General features: G+C 48.4%; 1 protein-coding gene across 4 annotated transcripts in view; it reads left to right on the top strand.

Annotated features, from left to right (window-relative positions):
• LOC105684267 (histone-lysine N-methyltransferase MECOM-like) overlaps positions 1-22,386 on the top strand; it is a 64,012-nt gene that overhangs the window by 34,098 nt on the left and 7,528 nt on the right. For 2 of the 4 annotated variants that reach the window (XM_048654065.1, XM_048654067.1), the window contains exons 2-5: positions 5,423-5,776; positions 5,878-6,086; positions 17,671-17,802; positions 18,607-18,733. In XM_048654065.1, the coding sequence (XP_048510022.1) occupies positions 5,423-5,776; positions 5,878-6,086; positions 17,671-17,802; positions 18,607-18,733 (822 nt within the window). Of the gene's footprint in view, positions 1-1,044; positions 1,646-5,422; positions 5,777-5,877; positions 6,087-17,670; positions 17,803-18,606; positions 18,734-22,386 lie in introns of those variants that run through there. The other 2 variants (XM_048654066.1, XM_048654064.1) reach the window with 2 other exon arrangements.

Genomic DNA, 22,386 nt, shown 5'->3' with positions numbered 1-22,386 from the left:
TAACGTCCACCTTGTAACATTAACCTGGCGGGAAAATCGCTGCGCACGAATTATAATGATGTGAAATTAGTTTTGGTAACGAGTCGCTACCATTGCAGTTATTTGGTTATTCGTACGCTCTTTCATTTCTTGTTCAGATTCACGCGTATCCTAGACGGAACTGTACGTGCGAGTCGTAAGTATCGATACCGAGGTTAGCGCGGGGGGTTGAACGTTCCTACAATTATACGTACACGGCGAAAGTCACTTACACGGCTTTAGTTTGCCGGAGTAATTTTCCGGCTTCGTTTCCCATGAGCTTGATTTTCCCTGTACCGGCCTCCTGTTTGTGCGCTCTTCGAAATATTAAAATTCGAAAGCTTTCCGGGCATAATAATTATTCACCTGATGGTAGGTAATATTGTCAAACAGGGTTATCGCAACTACCGTTATCCTGGCATCGTCATATGATCAATTTTTTTTCCGAAATTTGACCTTTATCGGAAGTTATATGGATTTTTTTTTCTCACTCTGCTCAACAGAAAGATCCACACGAGGTGGTAGAGAAGTTAAAATTATAAAAGAATTCGTAAGAAGTAAATTCGAAAGATAAATATACATTTGCGTTGTTCAATATTGAAAAAGTTCAGCGACTTAATGTCACGATAAAAAAGTGGTATAAAAATCGTATAAATCGCACGAGTCGCACGCGTACGTGTCACCGGCGAGATATTTTCCCCGAGGCGGTGGCGGATTCCGCGTTATTCGCGGTTGTTAAGTAAGAATTTCGGGGTCGAGCAGCGCGGGTAATTCGCGATTCGCGTATACGGGAGAGCGTGACAAGCAGGGAGTAGCATCGATTCCTTTTCGGTGCGAGCTCTCCGGTCGCGGTCCTCGTTGCTCTTATCAGGACGGAGCGGGAGCCGAGACAGGTCCGGTTCGTCCGTGTCCCGTATCCCGGGTCGCTCTCCCATTCTCTCCGTTCTCTGTCGCTCTCTCTCGTTCCTCGTTTACCTTGGTTCTCGTAACCGCCGAGATACGTGGTCCAGCGCACGGCTGTCTCTCTCGGTGACAGGGGATGCTGCGGTTGTGGTGGGAGAAAGCGCGATAGGGGTGGCTCCGCCCGCGGGCCAACCAGAAACGAGGATTGGCCGGGTTCGCCACTCCCAGGAATTGTCCCGGCTCCCCCAGGAACCGTGCCATCCTCTTCTCAACAGATTTTCGGATCCTCTAGTCTGCTAAGAGCCAGCTGACACGGCGCAGCTCCTATACCATAGAGAGAGGGACGATACTGCGCGGCTCCTCTTCACGAAATCATCACTCCACGACCACCCCCGACCGAGAGAACGACGCCACGTTCGACTTTCGTCGACCCGCACAAATGAATTACACCGCACAACAGTGAATCGCGTTTATTCACATAAGTCAGTTCTTGAACAATCGCCAAGTTCGTGAATATGGTTGTGAATATTTGACCGACGATTTGGACTCTAGGTTTTCTTGGTTTTTGTTTTTTGTTTTTTTTTTTGGTTTCCCTCTTTCGTTCTACTTTCAAGTGAGATGTGTTAACGTTGTGACCTTGGTGACCTTGTTCGACGAAATATTATCGTTTTAATGAACGGCTTCGGTCGTACTTCGCCGATGGTTGACTTAAAGATGAGCGGTGGTGAGTTGTAAAAATTTTACGTTCTCGTCGTAAGCTTCTCGAAAGCTCAAGTTCACCGTGTTCCATTTTTCATCCAACGATTCTTAGTTCGCTCTTGGAATGCGCGATAGGCCAAAGATTCCGTCTGGTACGTTTCAAGGAAGAAATAATCGTGAATACCTTCCTGTCGCGATCAAAATAGAAACCCGCAACTTCGTCGTTATACATACGTATACCGGTGGTTTATCAAAAACGTTCTAATTGACCTATTTTACATCACGATTTCCGCGATACATGCGCGCGTATGGAACTACCGTTACTATTCCTCCCCGGCTAATTAGAACAATGATAATTTATGGAAAAGCAAAAATTTTGCCGCGTTTACGTTTATCGATGAAAACACCTATTCCCCAAATCTTCCGCATCTCTCCGATCGCCGTAAACGTGTAGCACCTAAAATATCAATATCCGCTGAACCAAATACCTCCCCTTTGCCCCTTCCCCCTTCCTGGCCAAATCGTACCTGCTCGAGAAGTTTGCTCCGAGAATTGATATGATTTTACGTAATCTACATCCGACCGATAGCCGCTCGATTTTCAAACGCTGTAAACTAATTAGCCCGAGACGCGTTCGCATTTTCGTTCGCGTGACAGCTGTTACGGGATTTCGTACGCCTCGTACGGATACCTACGCAAGAGATCAGATTCGAATCACTACTAATCTGTAATAAAAGTGAAATCCGATTGGCGTGAAGCTCCGCAGTGGTACGGGTGGTGTTCAAACCCGTTAATGTACATTGTTGCTTCTCGGTATCACCAGGACGTACGTCCGTTGTAGTTAAACTTATGTGGTTTGTTAAGTTGTCGTGTGAAAGCAACTGCGGGTGCAATCGCGCCATCTCTCTCGTGCGACCTTTTTGTACCAATTTATTTAATTGTCTCGGCTTTTCCGGAGTTCCTTGTGTTAGTCGTTCGCCTGTGTATACGTGCACGCTCACGGTACGCGTATTATCAAGTAAAAACGAATACGATAGCCGCGAGCAGCCCCTCTCTCTTTTTTTTGCAGCCACGTTCTCCTCGGTGCGCAACCCGCTTCTTTCTCTCTCTCTCTCTCCCCCTTGCTCCCCCTTGCCACCTTTGGGCCGGAGCAGCTTAATCGGCCGAGAGACGAAACGTGCGGTGGGCGGTCCGTAAGGATCAGTATTTGATTAAGCTTTACTTTAAGTTTCAACCGCACACGCCGCTGGAATTCAATTCCCCTCCACGACCTTTTTCTATAAACACTTAATCGTCCCGCGGGATTCGAAAGAATTACACCCGCACTTCCCACGTTAAACGTTATACGTACGATGTTAGTTTAATATAATATACGCGCAACGCGTACCGCAGTGTAGCCCATGCGCTAGAATACTACAAGTCGTACGTACCTCTCGAGTTTTTTTTCTTTCTTTCTCTTTACTAAAATCCCTTAACGCTACTCATTATACCAAGTTTTATTCTAATCAACAAAGCTATCAACCGCCTCTTCAGGCGCATGCACTATGTATTTATATACGTGCGTGCGTAAACGGATATACGGTATACATACATATATATATACATATATATATATAGAGTTGATCTAGAAAGTGTTGCGCTAATGAGTACAAAGTAGGCTCGGTGGTGGAGACGGAAAAAGTGAAGTTGCGGGTCGCGCGTTCGGGGTGGCGTTGCACCGGAGTAGGAAGACCGTGCGCGTAGCGCAACGTCAAGTGCAGCGGCGGCAACGACGGGAGCAGCTACATGGATCCGAGTCTCGTCGTCCCCCACGGGAGTCAAAGACCCCAACTTTCCTAAGGGGTTTATAAATATTGTTACAATATTGAGAGTCGGTGCAACCGGTATATTATATAGAAGCTGTGTTGTGATAGTGGCTATAAAACTCTCGACACGAGAGCATGCCGATTGACGCATCGTCAAGGATCAGCCCTCGTCTTTACGATCTCTTCACTCGTATACTTAAACCGCCCCGCTTGATCCTGCGAAACTGTAGGCCGTGTACCCCGCATAGCTGTTTGCCCCAACGATTAGGATATACTTCGCAGAAGAGGACTTGGAGAGCGCGATATTCCCGATTCGAATCGTGTCGTGTATACACACAGTAAGTCTCGTCGACGATATCTCCTCGTTCGTTAAATCGTCCTTGGACTAATTTCGATGAAACTATTTTTTTCTTTTTCCTTCTCTTCATCCTTCGCCGGTTACGCGTCGGTTGGAAAATGACTATAACACATACTTGGTGAAATTTGAGACATTTGCGGTGATTTTTCACCGTGTTAATAACCGTGTATTTTGGGCGCTGGGCTGCGAGAGGGGCTCCTTTTGTGAAATGGGGTGGCAATGGGGCGTGTCGGAACCCTACAACAGAACTCAACGTTTCACAATGGGCATGTATATGTACGCGCCCTTGGAACGTCAGGGGAAACAATGATCGTAACGCCAACATATTTATTAGAGCAAACGTAGCCGGGATGTAATGAGCGGTGTTCGAACACATCGTCGCGTAAGTACACATCGGACGTTACGTTCTCTCTCTGTGACGCGGGGAATTAAAAATTACGCGAAGATACATTTTTATCGTCAATAAGCGCACAGACGATAGCGGGGGGCGATTCTGACGTGAGATCGTGGCGAAGAATCAACATCGGAGGGTTGACATCCGCGCGCGATGCGAAACACCTGCTGCGGTGTAGACGGTGCGGTCGCCGCGGATAGAACAAGTAGAGTTATAACCGATTCCTATCTGCGGTGCGCGAGTACGACGTAATCGCAGTGCAGCGGTTGGTCGGTCGGTCGGTCGGTCGGTCGGTCGGTCGGTCGGTTGGTTCACGGTCGGCATAATCTTCGCGTCTATTATCTGAGCGTATTTGCTTAGTTGTCAATTCCCGCGGGACAGTTTACTTAGGATTCGATTGCACAGGTTGTTTTTGGGTAAAAGTATACATAAAATGCACCACCACCGCCGCCACCGCCGCCACATATAGTGCAACGCGCAACGGCGAAGAGGAAATAAAATCGGGGATATTATCCGGGGATGTGAACGCGAACTCGTCGATCCGGAGACGCGTGCAGCGGGAACGCACGTCGCAACGTATACATACGTATATACGTGTAGCGTGACATGGCATAGGTGGTGGTAGGGATAACGCAAAAGTTTGTTCGAGATAAAAAGATACGGCACGGATATCTCTCAATTCGGCGATAAGCTCTCTATTAAACGACGCTTCGTATCCGGCCTTGCCGTTTCTACAAACAAATCCGTACACACGACGAAACGAAGCTGCAGTTGTTGCGGAGATGACCGCCCGTCGCCTGCCCTTGAAATACCCGAAGGAGTCCCCCCCCGGCTCCCCGCGCGGTGCGGGGCACCCCCGTATAATTCCCATTCAAGACGCTGTGTGTGCGGACTCGAAAAAAAAAAAAAAATCGAGGAAAAAACCTGCAGCGCATCAAAACCACCGACACTACTCAGTTCTGGTGGAAATAAAAAAACCTGAATCTTATCGCGGCAAACATTCTAGTTCGGTGGTTCGGCTGACTCGTGCTCGAAATATATCTCGTTTGTTTCCTCGACCTCGACCCGAGATCCTCCTCCAACGACAACAGCGCCTATGTCGCACGTGGGAAAATCTTTCTCGCCGCACGCGATACGTTTACATCATTTATTTATTTTTTTTTCCTTTTATTTCACTTCACTTCGAGAGAATCGTTATCCTTGTATACATCCCTGGAATGTTCTTTTTTTTTTCCCAAATTTCAGGAAGTAGCGACGAGGGCGAGGCACCCGGTGGAGCGGGAGGAGGCGGCGGAGGAGGAGGCAGCGGGGGAGGCGAGGACACGGACCTCGAGGAGAATTTAGCCGGTCCGAACAGCAACCCCATTTATCGGGACCTCAAACCACTCCACGCGACCAGCGCCCACGACGTTCCTCAGGAGTATCCGCAGACCAGACCGGCCTACCAACAGGAGTTTCCCGCCACCGCGATGGACAGACAACATTACGACAAACAACCGCTACCCCTCGTCAGGGAGGACGAACTCAAACCTTGGGCGTACGAGAAACAGGAGCGGAGGGAGTACGCCCGTGCGGTTGACCTCTATCGCGGAGAGTACCGTGAGTTTGCTACTTCGTGCTATTATGCTCTCTTCGCTCTTGCAATTTTTATTATACCGGTGATCGTGAGAATTGGTTCTTCTTTTTTCTGTTCCGTTCAGGTGACATGATAAAGCAGGAATCCAGGGAGTCCATGAAGGACACGTCCCCCCGGGAGTGGATATCGCCGGTCCCCGAGGTAGAGATCGGACGATCGCCGTTGAGCGGTCCGCTGGTCAGAGCGAGGCGCGACATAGCGAGGGGCTCGCGGTTCGGACCCTTCCTCGGCAAATGGGCCAGCGAACCCTTCAATCCTCATTACGCGTGGGAGGTAAGTCGACGCATGAAAAGTATGCCTGAAAATTGCGAAAACCGGGGGAACTAGTATCCCGGTTTCGGAGATATTTCACACGCGAATCTTCGCTGACAATATCCGAGCGGGACGCGGCGAACCGTTTTGAAAGATGATCGATCTGTTTATATCGGAGATTCGGCGGGTATGGCCTCGGCCTCGGAGATTCAGAGCCTCTTCTGTCCTACCGGTTATAATCCTCGGTATTATCCGACAGATGCCGACGACAGAGTCGTCAGCGGTACAAGCGTTCGGTGTTACGCTGCACACGCTCTGCCGTGTGTGTGCGAGTGACGTTCCAACCACCTGGTGCGGGCCTAGGTGTCATCTATACTGACGGATCTGTCAATTGTCGCGCTACCCTCGCTCTCCTAGCCCCGCGCGGTCTTCGATACCTTCCTTAGCCATAGCGATTCCAATGGCAGATAGGTTTAATGTCGGCATTGATGCGAGCCCATGGCTACGTACACAGTCACTCCGGGATCCACGAAGTTTCGTCTAAATGTGGGTCTGAAAAAAGCAGCTTTCCGCGTAGGCATGTGTATATGTACGGATGGGTATATCGGCAGATCTTTGTATCTTCGATTTTGGAAAGAGAAAATCATCCGTTGCCGTCCGTTGCAAGGATATACAAACGAACGCGCGAACGGTCCGGCAGGAGTCGAGGTATACGTGTATGGACGGGATGTGGGATACGTTGCGATTCCCGGAAAATTATCTCGAATAATACATTCCCCTAAACGTTGAGCGTGAAAGACTTAGATATTCAACGATGGATATTAATCGAGTATTAAAGTTTAATGGACGAGTGACACGCGCGTATAACCGCAGATCCGCGTTGCAGCAGCGAAACCTTAGATTCCCCGGATAATCTAACGCTCCGGAAAAATAAAACGGAATCTTTCCTCTACCGCGATATAATTCCATCTGCTGCAGGGCTCCCGGTTACGGTGATTCACCGGAAACTGTGATTTCCGGGGGAATAAATTTTATACTTTTACGCGAACCACGTGCTCGTAACGGTTTATTGTATAGTAGCCTTGTAAAATGGAGTTTGCAAAATGGCGACTTCCAACGTTATCTATATTATTGCGGTTCGCTAGTTCCTAAAAAACGATCTTTCCTTCATTCTTTTCCGAATTATTTTTTTCATCATTTTTTCCCGTATCCGTCACGAAATCTGAAACGCGATCCTCCGAACGTACGTTATAACGCTCACCACGCTCGTGTACGTATATTTCCCGCTTCTGAATAACGGCGGCGCGGCGTCGTTTCCGCCTCCCGAGCGTATCAAATGCTCGATGGTCAATCCTCAGCCGTCGCAGCGGGGGTTGACAGATATGATAGCATAATGGGGCGCATATCGTAGTGACAAAATGTAAATTACGCAATCCGTCTCGTTGATACAAAAAGCCCACGGCTACAGTCCGGCCAACTGTCGACCAGCGATTACCGAGATCGATTAAATCCAACTACCGGAATAGCGGCTACCCCTTCGTTTCATCGGCCGATCCGTCAACCCTACGGGCGGCTCGTAACGCAACTGGAATTCGACGGCGGGTAGCGCCGTCGTCTGCCCGCCTCTCGACAGTTCGCCGATTCTCACGCAACCGATTTTCCCAAATTTTCGTCAAGAAAAACACGAGGTTGCGTATCTGCTTTATATTATTGAAGGTACGCGGAGCCGTTGAACCCCGCTCCGGAGATCTAGGTACTTTAATCCTTTTCTCGAATTCCAAAAATACTCGTATATATATAAGCGTACGGACAGGCTCTCGAACTCGATGAAAATAATAGAAAGGATCGTGCGAGGTACAGGGAAAAAAACCTATCACCCCAATAAAAATTTGATCGATCCGGGAAATTCACCCCTAAAATTTACCCATGTTTATTCATAGCTAACCTAAATCATAGAGGAATGAATAAAAATACGGGAAAAAAAAGATACAGAAAAAAAAAAATAATAAAAACTTGGAAGAAGGGAAAAAAAAAAAAAGGTGGAAAGAAAAAAAAAAATCTTCCTTAGCCGGTAGATCCGCGCGCGATGAGGCATTGTGAACGGTGGGTTCTGGTTGTATTACAGCGGCAGAGGTATCACCCTACCTGCGCCGACCGATCGCTTTGGGGTTGGTTTAGAGGGTGAAATTCTCCCCGGTCGCTCTTGAAAAAAAAAAAATGAAAAAAAAAGAAATAAGCATCCGAAAGAGAGAGACGGAGGAGAGAGAGAAAAGGAAGAGAGGAGGGTCGGGGCTTATCCACTTTTTGGGAGATGTTTAGCGCAGTGACGCGTAATCAGGGAGTGTGGTGTGCCACGACAGCAACTAAGCCAATCTTCCGCTTAGCCGTTCGTGTGTAAATTTGCTCTCCCTATCCTTTTTTTTTTCGACCTCCTCACAGCCGAGCCCAATTTAACCACAAAGTGAATCGAATGTATACGGAAAAAAAAAAATGTCGAGGATATTATACACATAAGCGCCGAAATGACCAATCCACAAACGGTCACGAATCGAGAAATACATCCGGTGGTATCGTGCATCCATACATGTCTGAAATTCCGTCTGTATCTGCCGAATCGACGACAGTATTTTATCTTTCTTTTACCACGATTCGAATCATTCGTCGACGATCAGAGCGATAAGGCGACGACGAAGTCGAGGTCTGTACATACCTATGAAATAGATACGCCGCATGATATATATTTAAACTCTCGTCCGATTTTCCTTAACCGTTATTTCGGCCGGTCGAAATCTCTATTAAACTTTTCCGGGATACGATTCTCGCAAAAACTTCTGACATATTGGATCGCGGTTTCTTCCGCGTCACTACCTTCTGACCGAAGGGGTCGAAAAGACTTCGCGAGGGAGAACGGTTGTTTTTCATAAGCCACACGCGTCTACTTTTTTGCCAAATCGTGCGGAAGGCCGACGGTGAACGTGCGACTGCGGATGACGAATTGAATAAACGGGAGTTCTCTCGGCACTGGGCTGGCAGGGCACAAGTTCGGACACAATAAACTGCAGCGTTACGTACCGTTTAGGTGAACGGCAATTCTAAACCTCAACCAGCCTCCCCGTAATTCCATCGCGTCGGTAATAAATTGGGCAAATTAGACAATGAAAAAGTGGACATTGTCCACTCCCCGTGCTCGGGCGTTCGAACGCCCCGGAAGTCCGAACAATATCGGACCGCTGTAGGATCGGCACTAGATTTCGCAAGGTTTTGTTGACCCTAAAAGGTTGCGGTTTAAATCGATACTCGAATAACGAATTAAGAATCAGCGTTGCACCGAGTCCTTCGATTCTTTCGGGAAGTTCTCAAGGCGTAGAGTTACGTCAATTGTGCGTACCGCGGCGAATACCTGCACGTCGAGTTTACCGAGCGCAAGGATTTCGTTCCATATTCAAATTTTCAATCGGCGAGAATCGGCAGGAAACAAGTGACAATCAAAGCTGACGGGGATCTTTATTGTCAGCTCGTCAAGTCCCGTGACAATCGGCCGCGTTACCTACTCTGCCACCTTTGTAAGGTCAAAGGGCTTCGGGGCGATGGTCATCTCCGTACCCCGGCAGTTTTTTTTTTTCTCGTTGTCGCCGGTCAAGCGATCGAACGGCCCACGAGCTAACGCTAACGCTAACGCTGCTATTCCTGCTTCAGAAGTGAGAATCGCACGCGATGTATACGAGAACACGTCGAACCTGCAGCGGAGAATGAACATAAAAAATTCACGGCAACCGACGACCGTGCACAGCCCACAGGGGTTGTGCAGAAGCCGTGACAAAGTTAGGCGAAACGATACACGCATAATGTAGGACTGCGGGGTGATAGGTGCATTTTCGTCGTGTACCTCGTACACCAGTTCGTCGTCGCGCTCCGTGCATACATCAAGACCCGAAGACCGGCCCTTTTTTTCGTGTGGGACTTTCGGGACCGGCTTTTCTTGATTGACACTTTTAGCGGTCCGCGTGTATCCTTTGTATCATGTTAATACGGACATGATACCTTCCTCACCGCTTATAATACGAGCTAACGCTCCTTATTTTGACATTTAAATTTACTCTCGCAACAAGTCGCTCGCAGTCGCTCTTCTCACCCCTTTTTTTTTTTCCAGTCTCCCTCGTGTAGGCTGCAGAAATCATAACCGTATGCGTATACGTCTTTTCGTTTCGAATTCGCCGTCGTCGTCGGAGAATTTCGTACTTCACGGGGGGGGGGGGGGTAACTCGAATCTTCCACACTTGACGAGTGGAGAAAATTTTTCTGAAATATTAGCTACGCGACAAAGTTCGTGCGGGAAACAGGAGGGAATCCTTTCTTAATAACTCTCCGCGGGGCGGGAGCGGAGGGAGCCGCGTGACAAATTTAAGGGTCGATAAATTTTCCGATGGGTAAGTCCGACGATCGTAAGAGACACGTGTTACCTAGTTACGGGCTGACCCCGTCGGTTCAAACTCATCGTCGTCTCGTGCAAAAGGAGAGGGCAAGGGGGGGGGGGGGGGGCCGGGGTCTTTCGTCGTCTCCCCCTGGCTCTTAGGATTTATACACTCGTTCCCCGGTGTGTTGGGTATACGTGTGTATACTATCCGTTGTACCGAATCCCCGTCACATTGATACACGTTCACACAGAGGAGATGAAGCCGTTCGCGACGTTCCTCGACCCACGACTTAATTGAACTTGTTTCGAACTCATAACGAGAAGTCGCCGAAGTGCGTCCGTTATAATTTACGGGAAACAATTCCGCCGCCTTTGATGTGGCGCTCGTTGATTCAACCGCGCGCGTTTTCCAGCAGACGAAACCACCGCGCCCGTTTCAAGTTTACTCGAGGTAAAATGGTCCAATTGTCACGAAGCGCGACGTGTCGCGACGCACAGCCGAACGCCAAGCACATTCCACATTTTATACTTCATCGATGGATGGAACGAGGAGACGACGACGTAGCTTCGCCCCCGTTCACCTTCTCACTCGAATAACATCGTTGACAGATTGTTGGCTGCACGCTGCCTTGGGGTGTTCCTGATTTCTCTTGTTCGGAACTAAGTTGTTCCCCATGGATACAATATGGCGAAGCTAATCTGCCGCGTAGCTGCTGGTATTAGTGGTGTATATACGAATAGGTGAGGTATTACCTGAACTTCGGTGTACACACAGGTATGCGCATTGAGTACACACGGAGGGGTAGCTGCGCGTTTTGGCCCTCGAGCTAACGGCGCCCCCGCATGACTGTGTGGACTTTGGACCGCTGCCCTGCATAAATTAAAAGGTCTGGAACCCGCGAGCTGCAACGACGCGGCGGAGGTAGCCCCTCCCCCGCTGACCACGCGGTGACCACAAAACCGAAATTCTCCTTTGATTGTCTCGTTAAATGGAAAACTTGTGTTTGACCTCTCGCTATGTATGGCGGAAACTCGAGTTTATCTGTTATGTATAATGCATATCGGACTACGTTAATGTCACGGCGAAGTGTCGCGCGATAGGAAGAAAGCGCCGGAGGATTACGTTAATCGGAGATGAATGTTTTCCCACCTTTTATACCCGGCCGATCGTACGGGTTTTGCAATACCGGCGGAATATACCGGACGTCAAAAACATCCCTCCGCCCGATATTTCCCATCGGATTCGATTCTCCGAGGAAAAACAATTTTCCCAAATTTTCTGGCAAATAAGCATCTAATGATCGATCATAAGAAGCTGTAGCTGACGCGCCTTGGCCATAATTTATACCGTTAGATACAACGAGGGTAGCTTCATCGGGGGAAGCCCCGCTCCCCCTGGCCATCGAGGGTGGGTGGCATGGGTGGCATCTGCTGCGCGTTAGACACGGGTCAGAGGGCACCGCCGTCCATCACTTTGTGTCATTACGCTCCCGGTGCCGAGGCTTACGCGGAGTCAACTGGGTCAAGTATATGGACCAAAAGATGAAACTGATTGCGAGTGTAATATATAGGTACACGTGCGTACCGATGCCAGGTTTTACCGTGCAACGTACGTGAAGCGAAATCAGACTATAAGCGCGATCCTCGTAGAGTTCGCTGTAATTTCGTTCCGCGCAATTTCATTTGATTGGAAAATATTAGCGCCGAAACTACGGTATATTCCGCGTCGTTCTGTACGGAGCGCGAGGCGCGACACACTCGCCTTATTTATACGTGTACGAGGTCCTGGTTGTATGGAAGCTCGGGTAGCGGGGCTCCGCCGCGCTTACTCAATAGTCAATTATCATCCCCCAAACTACGGGCTGTTTATGACTCGCTTCGTTTCACGTGGGGATCGCGAGAGAGGAGGAGAGAGGAGCGAGGCGGATATTCGGAGTAACTCGGTATATTGAACTTTGGCGTCATCTTTCCTTAATCTCCGCCGAGCACGGTGCTAAGACCGGCAAGGTGACCGACTCTATATACGCGACTCGGGCGTTCCCCGTTCGACAACCGGGATTTAATTAATCCTTAATTAATTCCAAGGATCCGGAGCCGTAGAACTTTGAGCTGAATTTATCGTTAATATGGTAGCGCCGTATACGACAATACCGGGGGTCCTGTATACCATACAACCTGTACGTGTTTGTCCTTATCCTTGCGCGTAACCGTTCTCAGACGTATCTCGACTGGGGGGGGGGGGGGGGAAATTGCGCTCTCCACTTCGTTATCGTCGCTCTTACATCGGCCAGACCGAAGTGACTCGAATATTAACCGCCGTACGCAACTGTATGCGGCGCGTATCCGCGTCCTTCGTGAGAGTCCTTTTCGGACCCCATTCGGCCGTCATCAACGGGAAAACGACCGACGACCGACCGATCCGGGGAGTGCCGGCCGGGCGACAACCGCTGTGCCGTTAAAAGCGTTTTTGCGTCAGCCATCGCCGGGATATCATCTCCATCGATCGGTTATTCATAACTTTTGATTCGCGCGCTACCTCGGGCACCCTCCCAGGCCCGAGAAGTCGCCTGGCCAAACGGCGCGTAGCCCCCCCGGCGTCGCCGATGCAGGGCCTTTATTTTATCCTCGCCGATATCGTACAACGATGTGCATTAGCGGAGACAATGACGCCCATTGTACCCGGACATCCGACCCCTCGAATATCCGTCCATCCAGCGGTACAAATTTTGTCGAATCTCTACGGTATTTCATTCACGGACACCGGTATGTACAGGCGTAGAACGTTTTTGAAATTTTCCGAGAGATCCGCAGCTCGTCGGACGTGTATACGTATAGATTAAGATCGGCGCCCGCACGGTCGTCCCGTTCGTTTACAAAATGAACGCCTACAAATATTCGCCCTGCGTGAAGAAGGTCCGGTGATTAAGGCCTCCATTGAGGTATTCCAGTTGTCTGTCGAGCCTAGAAACGGTAGCCCTAACAAAACTGAAACTATTTCGTTTGCCTGCGCGACGACGCATTTCTGCCTTTGGTCCTTTGCGACGGTCGAAACGGGTACATCGGCATTGTACGAGGTGTGAGGTTACAAAGGAAGCGATCATCTGGTATGTCCTTCTCCTACTCGGACCCCATGCGGAGCGGGATCATCCAGCCGCATGTCCTGCTCGTCCTCGATGCCGTCCCTTAGAATCCGCCAAACATTTCTTTTCTGTGTGTTTTTTTTTTTTTCTTTTTTTTTTCTCTTTTTCTCTCCTCCGAGCTTAAACTCCGACGGTGACGACGGCGTGCATCTAACGTTGCGGGTTAACGCGATGTTAAAAGATCCCGTTTCATCGAACGTCAATATATGTATACATATACGACATTTTCGTCACCGAGGTTTCAAAGATTCGCTAGTCTCGATGTTCGAGCGTAACCCGGGATCAGCTTCTCGTCGTATCGGCGGTTCGCTTCGCATCTGTAGGGTGAAACTCGTCCGAAGAGGATGGCATGAAATTCTGACCTAATTTTTCATTCTTGGGAAGCTCTCCGGCGTCAGTTCGGTGCAGCGGTTACCAGCGAATATGTCGTGAGTATGTATAGTTCTCGGCAGTGCGAGGAGTAGCGTAATTAAAATATCTTGGTTTCTGAAGTGGATGTGGTTTACCGAACTTCCGATCTGTCCAGCTAATTTTAATTGCTTCGCGCGCTTTTCACTATACGCGTCAACGTAGGGCCGAAGCGGGTGCGATACCAGATTAGCGTGGAAGCGTTCTTCGCGGCTACGAGTATAAGAAAAATAAAAAGGAAAAGAATATAGAATTAGCGAGAGGAAAAACAACACGAGATAACGCGTACGCACGTTAACCGTGCAACGCTCGAGCGAAACCTCGTACGCGCGAATGCAACGCGAGAAATGCATCCGAATATTCGAGTAATTTTTCATACACTCTCTTCCGTTTTCCTTCGATTTTTCTTCCGCCGTTTCGATTTATCGCATCGCTATTATTGCAGCTCTTGTACATAAGATTACGAACGTGTACCGAATCACCGCGGTACGTTACGTAGCGGCAGCGAGTACGCCGGAGTTCTCGACCGCGTGCAAAACTTACATGTATGGGTATGTACAAATAATACGCGTGTGTATCAGATAATTATTCGCGCGCGTAAAGAGCACCCAGTTGGCAGGAAGTAAATTTTCTGTGCAGGAGTTGCCGCCGGTGTTGCTGCGGTGTTTTACCGCCGTGTATACCTTATACCACGCTAGGTCTCTAAGTCTGCTGACGTAATTAAAATTGCCGCGCGTATATATGCGTTTCTGCCAATTTTAGCAATTCCCAAGCGTTGCTCGGAGCTTCTAAGGGGCACCGCGCGTGTAAAATGTGAAATGGTATAATTATAATTTATGCGACTAAACTAGCAACCGTTGCAGCTTTTCAACTTTCCATTTAACCTCCATTTCCGTAAGAACGTTTATCTTTTGTTTTTTAATTTTCATTTTTTTCAACTAAAATTTTTTCAACTACTTTTTTTTCATTTTATTTATTCCCTACACTCCTGTCCGCCGCGCGTCTATATCCGCGGCCGCTAGGAACTCGCAATGCTCCAACTGCAATTCGACGTTGACGACGTAATAATTAAAACTTTCTCCAAAGCTTGGTAGCCATCGCTACCGCGCGCATACCGCCCGCAGGGATCGTGCGGCTATATACGTATACATTCCCCGCACTTCAATGGACAACCGTACACTTACGCAACTTGTAATTAAACACTTGGGATCCTAACGAGAGTTTTCTAAAAATTTAGTGCTACAAAAAAATCTCATAGCATGCGGCACGCCTCTCGCGCGTACGTCGTTGCGGAACGTGTTCCACCTCCGCAGTTACCATTGGAAATAATATGAAAAGAGAGGGCGAGAAAAGGACGAAAACGATTAGGAGAGGAGCTGCCGCGGAGGAATCCCAGGAGACAAATCTGTCTCTCGGATTGTCCGCACATGCGCCTTGTGCCGACAAAGTAAAATACGCCCCGCCGAGGAGCTTGCAATGGCGGAGCGAAGAGTGTTCTCTCACCGCAAACGTATCGCGGCGTCCGTATCAGCCGCTGTAATTTCGCAGGGTGAAAATATCTCCTAAGAAATCCTACGCCGGTGGCTCCTGAGTTAACACGTCATTGTAGTAGGTGTGACGGACTTGCGATCCTAATCCCAGTTGACACCCGGCCAGTATTCGGGTCATTGTGACCGCCGCCTGAACTCTTGCGAGTCCTGTGCGTGCCTCGCTTCCAGGAACGGTCCTTAGCCACCGGAGCCCATGCTTAACAAGGCATCGCCATTACTCAGATGCTCCCAATATACCGAAAATATCGTACAAAGTTTTCCAACGATTCCCCCCTAACTCATTGTAGATATTAGGTCCTCGACCGGTTCGCCGTTAAATGAGAAACCGCTCTGAGAAAATTCGAAACTTCGGCTCCACGGGAGACGAGTTTACAAGATGAGTTCATTTCAGTCGAATTTTTTCTCACCACCTTAAAAAAATACGATTCCGCTAATTTTATTTCGCTATGTGATACCAGAAGTACTTCGTCTTCGCTGTATAGGTACTCGTGCCATTTTTAGCACCCTTAAGGACGTATTACTCCCTCGGGACTGAAATTCAATGAAAAAGAAACGAAAAAAAAAATGTAGCTAGTGGTTACGAGGTGTCGAAGCGTAAATGAGCCTTGGAGTGTTGGTAAGGTTTATTAAATTGTATGTGTCGGTGGTGAGCCGTTCCCCGCTGTGCGGATGAGCTAGATCGAAGCGTTTCAACGCGTACGGCAATGCGTAAGGGAAGCTCGGGAAGTGTCGATCCGTGGATAAATCCAAAGGGCCATCCGATATTTTGGTTTCTCCGCTTCACAAAAAAAACTTTAGGGATTATCCGTCGCCGCGGGACCCGCATGAAAAAAAAAAAAAAAGCAAAAGAACGAAGAAAAAAAATATTGTAATTCCGGAGATCAGGTACCGTACTAATGGGTCGAGTAAGCCCATGAATGCATCGCTAGTTATACCGTGCAGTTGATACGGAGGTCTATTTAGTTTACCAACATGCAGGTAGCGGCTGCACATACTGTACTGTATACGCATGGCCGCTCAACGGTGGCCACTTATCCACCTGCCCAAACTGCGATCGATTTTTTTATACCAACCCGAACGGTTTTACCTGGTCTACGGACAGGTGGGGCGAGCGTGTACGACCAAAAAAGCGGCGGCAAAGTCACCTTTACCTTGCAGTGTTCTGTCGTACCAACGATCATCGAATTTTTTTTTCTAATCTTCTTGCGACGATTTCTTACGTGTATCTAATATGTACTTCAATTGGAGATAGGGTTTGATACAAGTTGAAACGGAAAATTTTGGGCAATTCATCATCAGATTTGAGTATGGAAATTTTTGCAATTATCGCAATAGCACTTGTCGAGTATCAAAAATTAGACCGAAGAATAGGTATCATTGCACGTATCGTAAATTTTCATCTTCGGGTGCTTAATTTCCGCAAATGTGTTTCGGTTCGAGCGTCGTACGTATAAATATGTGTGGAGGAACGCGTGTCGCGCGACGTATATAATCGAGACTGTGGGATAAATCCATCAAATGGGTGTCGCGCAGCACTTGCTGATGCGGGGATGACGCGCGGTGATGTTTGCAGGGAGAAAAGTAGAAACTGTTGCGGAAAGGAGCGACCGCTCGTCGCTCTCCTCGCCGCGGGGTGCGACGCTTGGCTTGCCACGCGTGACCGTGCGTGGGGTCGAACAGCGGAATGATACGAGGGTTTAAGAGCGTTAAGGGCGCTAGCTGCGGGGGGTGGTGGTGGGCGCGTCGGAGGCTAGACAATTGGAAAAATCACTTGTTTATAACCCCACCCCCCCCGCGAATGTTCACCGCGCCGGAAAGAGGAGTAAGGTGCCGGGCGATGGTCCATATTGGAGGAGGTTTGCGAGGGGCGGTGACACGCAACGTCACTCCGGTTACGGACGGTTGGCCTTAAATTATACCTCCGGGGGAGCGATTGTGGTTCGAAACAAAATCCGCACTCGATTGCCCCGCCTTTCACGGAGATTTCGCGTCGTTTCGACGACGAATCGTCGCGAATGTTTTACACAAAAATCCTATACATGTGCTAGCGATTGACCGTCGTGATTTTTATCCTCACGTTTTCTGTTTCGCAGGTACGCATCGCCGGTAACGGAGTGAGGGGTTGGCTCGACGCATCTCACGAGGCAAGCAATTGGCTAAAATACGTGAGGAGTACGACGAGTCCGCACGCGGTGAACATGCGCCACGTTCTGATCGGTGGCCAGGTAATTATCGAAATCATTTACGAATATGGGTGGGCTTGTTTTTGGGCTGTTGTATCGACGACGTTACATCAGGAGTATAATTTTTAATTCGTTTCGCATACGCGCACCGTCTGGGGTGGGTTATCGAGTGAAACGACAGTCTCTGCGTCAGTTGTAAGTAACAATCGATGCCCGATCGAATTCGAACTGACCAAACAAACGAAACTTCGACCAATTTCACATATGTTCTAATAACAATAAGTCGTTAATGTCCGATAGAGTCACTCCCCCGCTTACGTTATGTCGTGCGACTCGGGTGAACGGTTCGATTTCAAACGGGGCCCGTTAGAATTCTAGCTCCGTGTTTCGCTCCCGTCCGTCTCGTGGTCCAAGCGATTCGGGGGTCGTCCGGCGGTCGGTGGAGGAGGGTCGGGTGAAACCGGGGAAACGAGGAGTAGCTCGGTGACGGGATCAAAGGCGACACGGTGCGAACGAAGGCACATGACACTTCGCGCCCCGGGTGTTTGGTTATATTGAGTCGGCAACCCCTGAAGCTAGTTCGGACGCTCTGGGAGGCGGGGGTCGTCTCCCTTGCTCGCATCGGGGTGCCCGCGGGAAAGGAAAACTGACGCTCTCTAACGCTATACACCCAAAGTCTGCACCGTAATGACCCCGCTCAAATGAACTCCCGCAACACTGATTGATTTATTCAACGTCGTTATACACACACCCCGCGATCGTGGATTTCACGACGAAGACGGCGATAATATTTTCGCACGAAAGCTCCGGCGAATTCGGTGAATTGACCAAGATCGCTTTTCGCAGATGGTGTACGAAGCCATTAGAGACATAGCGGCCAGCGAAGAACTCCTCCTCGGTCTGAGGGAGCCACTTCAGCTGCAGGACATGCTCGGCGAAAATACCGCGGAGGATAGAAGCGACAGGGAAACCGGTAAGTACAAAAAAGTAACGTGTTACAATAAATTTATTATTTCACCTTTACGACCCGGCGAAACGATACGATACGCGTCGAATCGGGTCTCGTGCATACGCTATTAGCCTCGGAACCCTGCACTCCGTTGTCGTCCTGCGGGGAGCGATAAAACCTGGGCAGGTGCAGTTACAGGACATGCGGACGGGTATAGGTAATCCAGGGGTAGATGGGACTAGATATACGTCTACGTATAAGGGACTCGGAGGGTCAATCGTGATTGGTGACTCGTGATTTGCACCGAGTCCCGTACTAACGCGGGGTCGCAACCCATCGTAAGTCGTCACGCCTCGTACGCCGCCTCGGCGTGATTCACCTGGCCAACCGTTTCGCTTATTTTATCCGATTTTCGTTGCCGTACAATACCGAGTTCACGATAACACCGGTGGCACGCGCACCCCCTCGCCCAACTAATTTCGAGGGGATTCGACTGACTCGAAATCAAAAGCTGCGAACCGACGGTGCGCCCATAGTTCTGGGGCTGGCAGTTAGAAAAATACTGTGCGCCACCCAGATACCGTACACCGAGTTAATTGTAGCTAATACTTCACTTTTTATCGTTATTCCTCCCCGTTGCCCGTTCCATTCGTCAATGAAAGTTCATCAGTTCCGTAAAATTATACATACGGCTTCGATGGACTCGGGCGATGCATTCGTTAAAAATATCGATCAACCGACACCCTGCAGCTTAGAAGGGAGTCACGAGTCAAGCTGTGCCGGAAGTGGAAGCCACCAGTTCCGGTCAAATGTTTATGCGTAATTACTCTAACTGTACCGCGGAGTAGGTAAGTGGCGTGCGTAGGTGGAGAGACAAGGTACAGGCCGTTGGGGGTCGTAGGTGAAAGGTAAATGCAATATATATATTGATGCAACATTTCAACAAAATTTCCGCGCGGTATCTCTTTGGTTTTTCATTTCAACTGGCGATGTAACGATCAGTCGCTAATATAGCGGCGTTTTCACTTGTTAGTTCGAAGAGTAAAAGTCAATTCGGCGTAGCGGATCGTATAACATAAGTTGTTTCAACCCTCGCGTCGGTGAGGTGTAGAATATTTCCAATGGTGTCGGTTATAAATCCGCTTGAATTTCCTCCGCCAAGTTTTTCCTCGTTTTGGTACCCAAGAGTTGGTAAGAATTCATATAATAACTTCCTCTGCTAATTATAGGGCGCGTGCTCGGCATATCTTTGCTATATAGCTGTTGCAATAGCCGTATAGCTCGCGGAGGGTCAAAATTAAGGAGTATTTTTACGAGACACTTTTAGAGGTGGGACATGCCGTAGCAATTAAGTTCACCCTCACCCCCCTACCCCCCCCCCCCTCCCCCATGAGCGGAGTAACGTTAATTTCTAAAATTAATTAAGAAATTAAAATTAGTCTTATAAGTATGGCAATTGGCGAAGGACGACGCCACGTTCGAGATGAAGGTGTTGAAAAATATAGAGTCGAAGCTGTTTTAACCCCGTACCGCATGTCACCCCGGGACGATTTTCATATCTCGGAACGTTCCTCCTGCTGTATTAAAACGGGAGCGAGTCCCCCCCCCCCCCCCCCCCCCCCCCCGCGTGACAATGGATAGCAAAATATAATCGCAATAATGATGTCAAACAGGCATAAGCGCGGGGCGCCCAACCCTTGCAAAGGGCATCTGGGGCCTCCTGCAGGATTTTCCCCTAGATTTTCACCCCGCCCTCGGGTCGTAGAAACGTACGTTTCTTTTTTTTTTTTTCACTCCGTTTCTTACGTACACGTACATCTAGGGTGTCCGTATACGAATGTATGTAATACACGGTCCATACGATATTCGGCAAGGGAGGGGGGGAGGGGGGGGGGGAATAAAATCGTTTTAACACGCCTACGGTCGGGGAAACGGTCTCTGCAGCCCAACTACCCGCTGTAAATGACGTACACGCGTCTCATATGTAATATATATAAAGATATATTTATTCCCGTGTATACGCATATAGATATATGTGTATGTAGCTTTTATGGATGCATTCAAATCGCTGCTAAACCTCAGATATAATATTGGATTAAGTCGCCATTTAGTTTTGTATTCTTACAAAGGGGTGCACGTGTCTCTTACACACTCGCTCTGTGCGAAACGGCAAAACTGAAAAATCATGAATCGCAGTCACCAGAGTGCGACATGATGCGGCATAATATATGACGTATACTATATGCAATATCGCAAATGTATATATACTACGTCTCTTGTTTTTTTTTTTTGAACTCTTGTTTTTCCCTAATCGATCGTCAATCGAACTACAAATTCGTCTATTTATTTTCCACGTACACACAAAGCCGCGATGCGTACCGCACGGGTAGTTGACATAAAAAATTCACGATCGAGCAGAAATATTTACTCATTGTTATCTCATTAGAGTCATAAAATGCAAAATAATGACACCCTTATCCTCCACATTCAGTACACATATTGGCATTATATTATTATTATACGATAATATCTCGTTTCCTTTTCGTCAAATTTTTCTTTCATTCGTTCCTCGTTCCTTTTTCAAAAATACAATTCTGATTCGTGGTAAAGGGTTGCGTCGAAATATCGAAATCGTCGGCAATGTACCAGACTGCATGACAACCGCAGCAACCTTCCCGCAACGTACGTAACCATCGATGGGCGTATCCCTCATAGGCTGCGCTATTAACGTGAGTTATAGTCTCGCGATTTTTCTATTGCCGCAGTTTTCACCCCGCAAACGATTTTTTTCACGTCTCTATTAGGGTTTCTGTAATTTATGATGCGCATTGTCGATTAACACGCGCGTAACCGGGTCCGGGATGTTGGTAGAAAAAAATAAATATGCGAAAAGTAAAAAAAAAAAAAAATCAAAGCAGTAAAAAAAAAGTAACGCAACCCGAAAAAGGGGTACGACACAATGGGGCACGCGCGCCCAACAGCAACGCGCGCACAGCCCTATCTGATCCGATGCCTCGAACTAATGACGCGTCTATTTGACTTTTGGCTCGATATACCCTGCGATGCAGCCACGATAACTATTGTAGGTTTAACGTGGGAGCTATTTTTCATTCTCATGTTTTTATTCACGTATCATCGTACTACACCAAGCGTTGCGGCGTTACATCGAAATGTTAATCTGATTTCATGGTTTAAAACGTTCTTTTCTTCTCTTTTATTTCTCTCTTTATCCTTCGACGTGTACATGTCGAATGGCGATTTGCATACGTTGAAAGGATTTTCGAAATCGTTCGTTAAACGGCTAATTCTCCCTCAGCCGCGATAAAATTTTTGCCCTACGAACGGCGAGAGTATCGCAGCGCACCTGCGGAAAATGCCCTTTAGGAAAACTCTCGTAAACGAAACGAGCTACCTTCGTATCTTTTGATTGGGTGCTTATTAAAAAGCTTTGTGAGAATCCGGGCAGAGGGTTAATCAAATTAAAATTAGACCCGCGGCCCTGAATTGATTTCGGTTACTTTTTCCCATGCCCTCCTTACGGGTCTGCCCGGGTGGTTCTGCCCAACGGACTTCACAGCGCCGGTGGATCCCACCTGTTGACTTTCCGCAACGCTACCTCGGCGGGGGTCCATGCGACGTGTAGTGGGTACCCTCCGTCTACGTACGTTGAAATTTCA

The sequence above is a fragment of the Athalia rosae genome, chromosome 4 (genome assembly GCF_917208135.1).
Source record: "Athalia rosae chromosome 4, iyAthRosa1.1, whole genome shotgun sequence".
Taxonomy (NCBI): domain Eukaryota; kingdom Metazoa; phylum Arthropoda; class Insecta; order Hymenoptera; family Athaliidae; genus Athalia; species Athalia rosae.
This window is presented reverse-complemented; position numbering and strand designations above follow the sequence as displayed.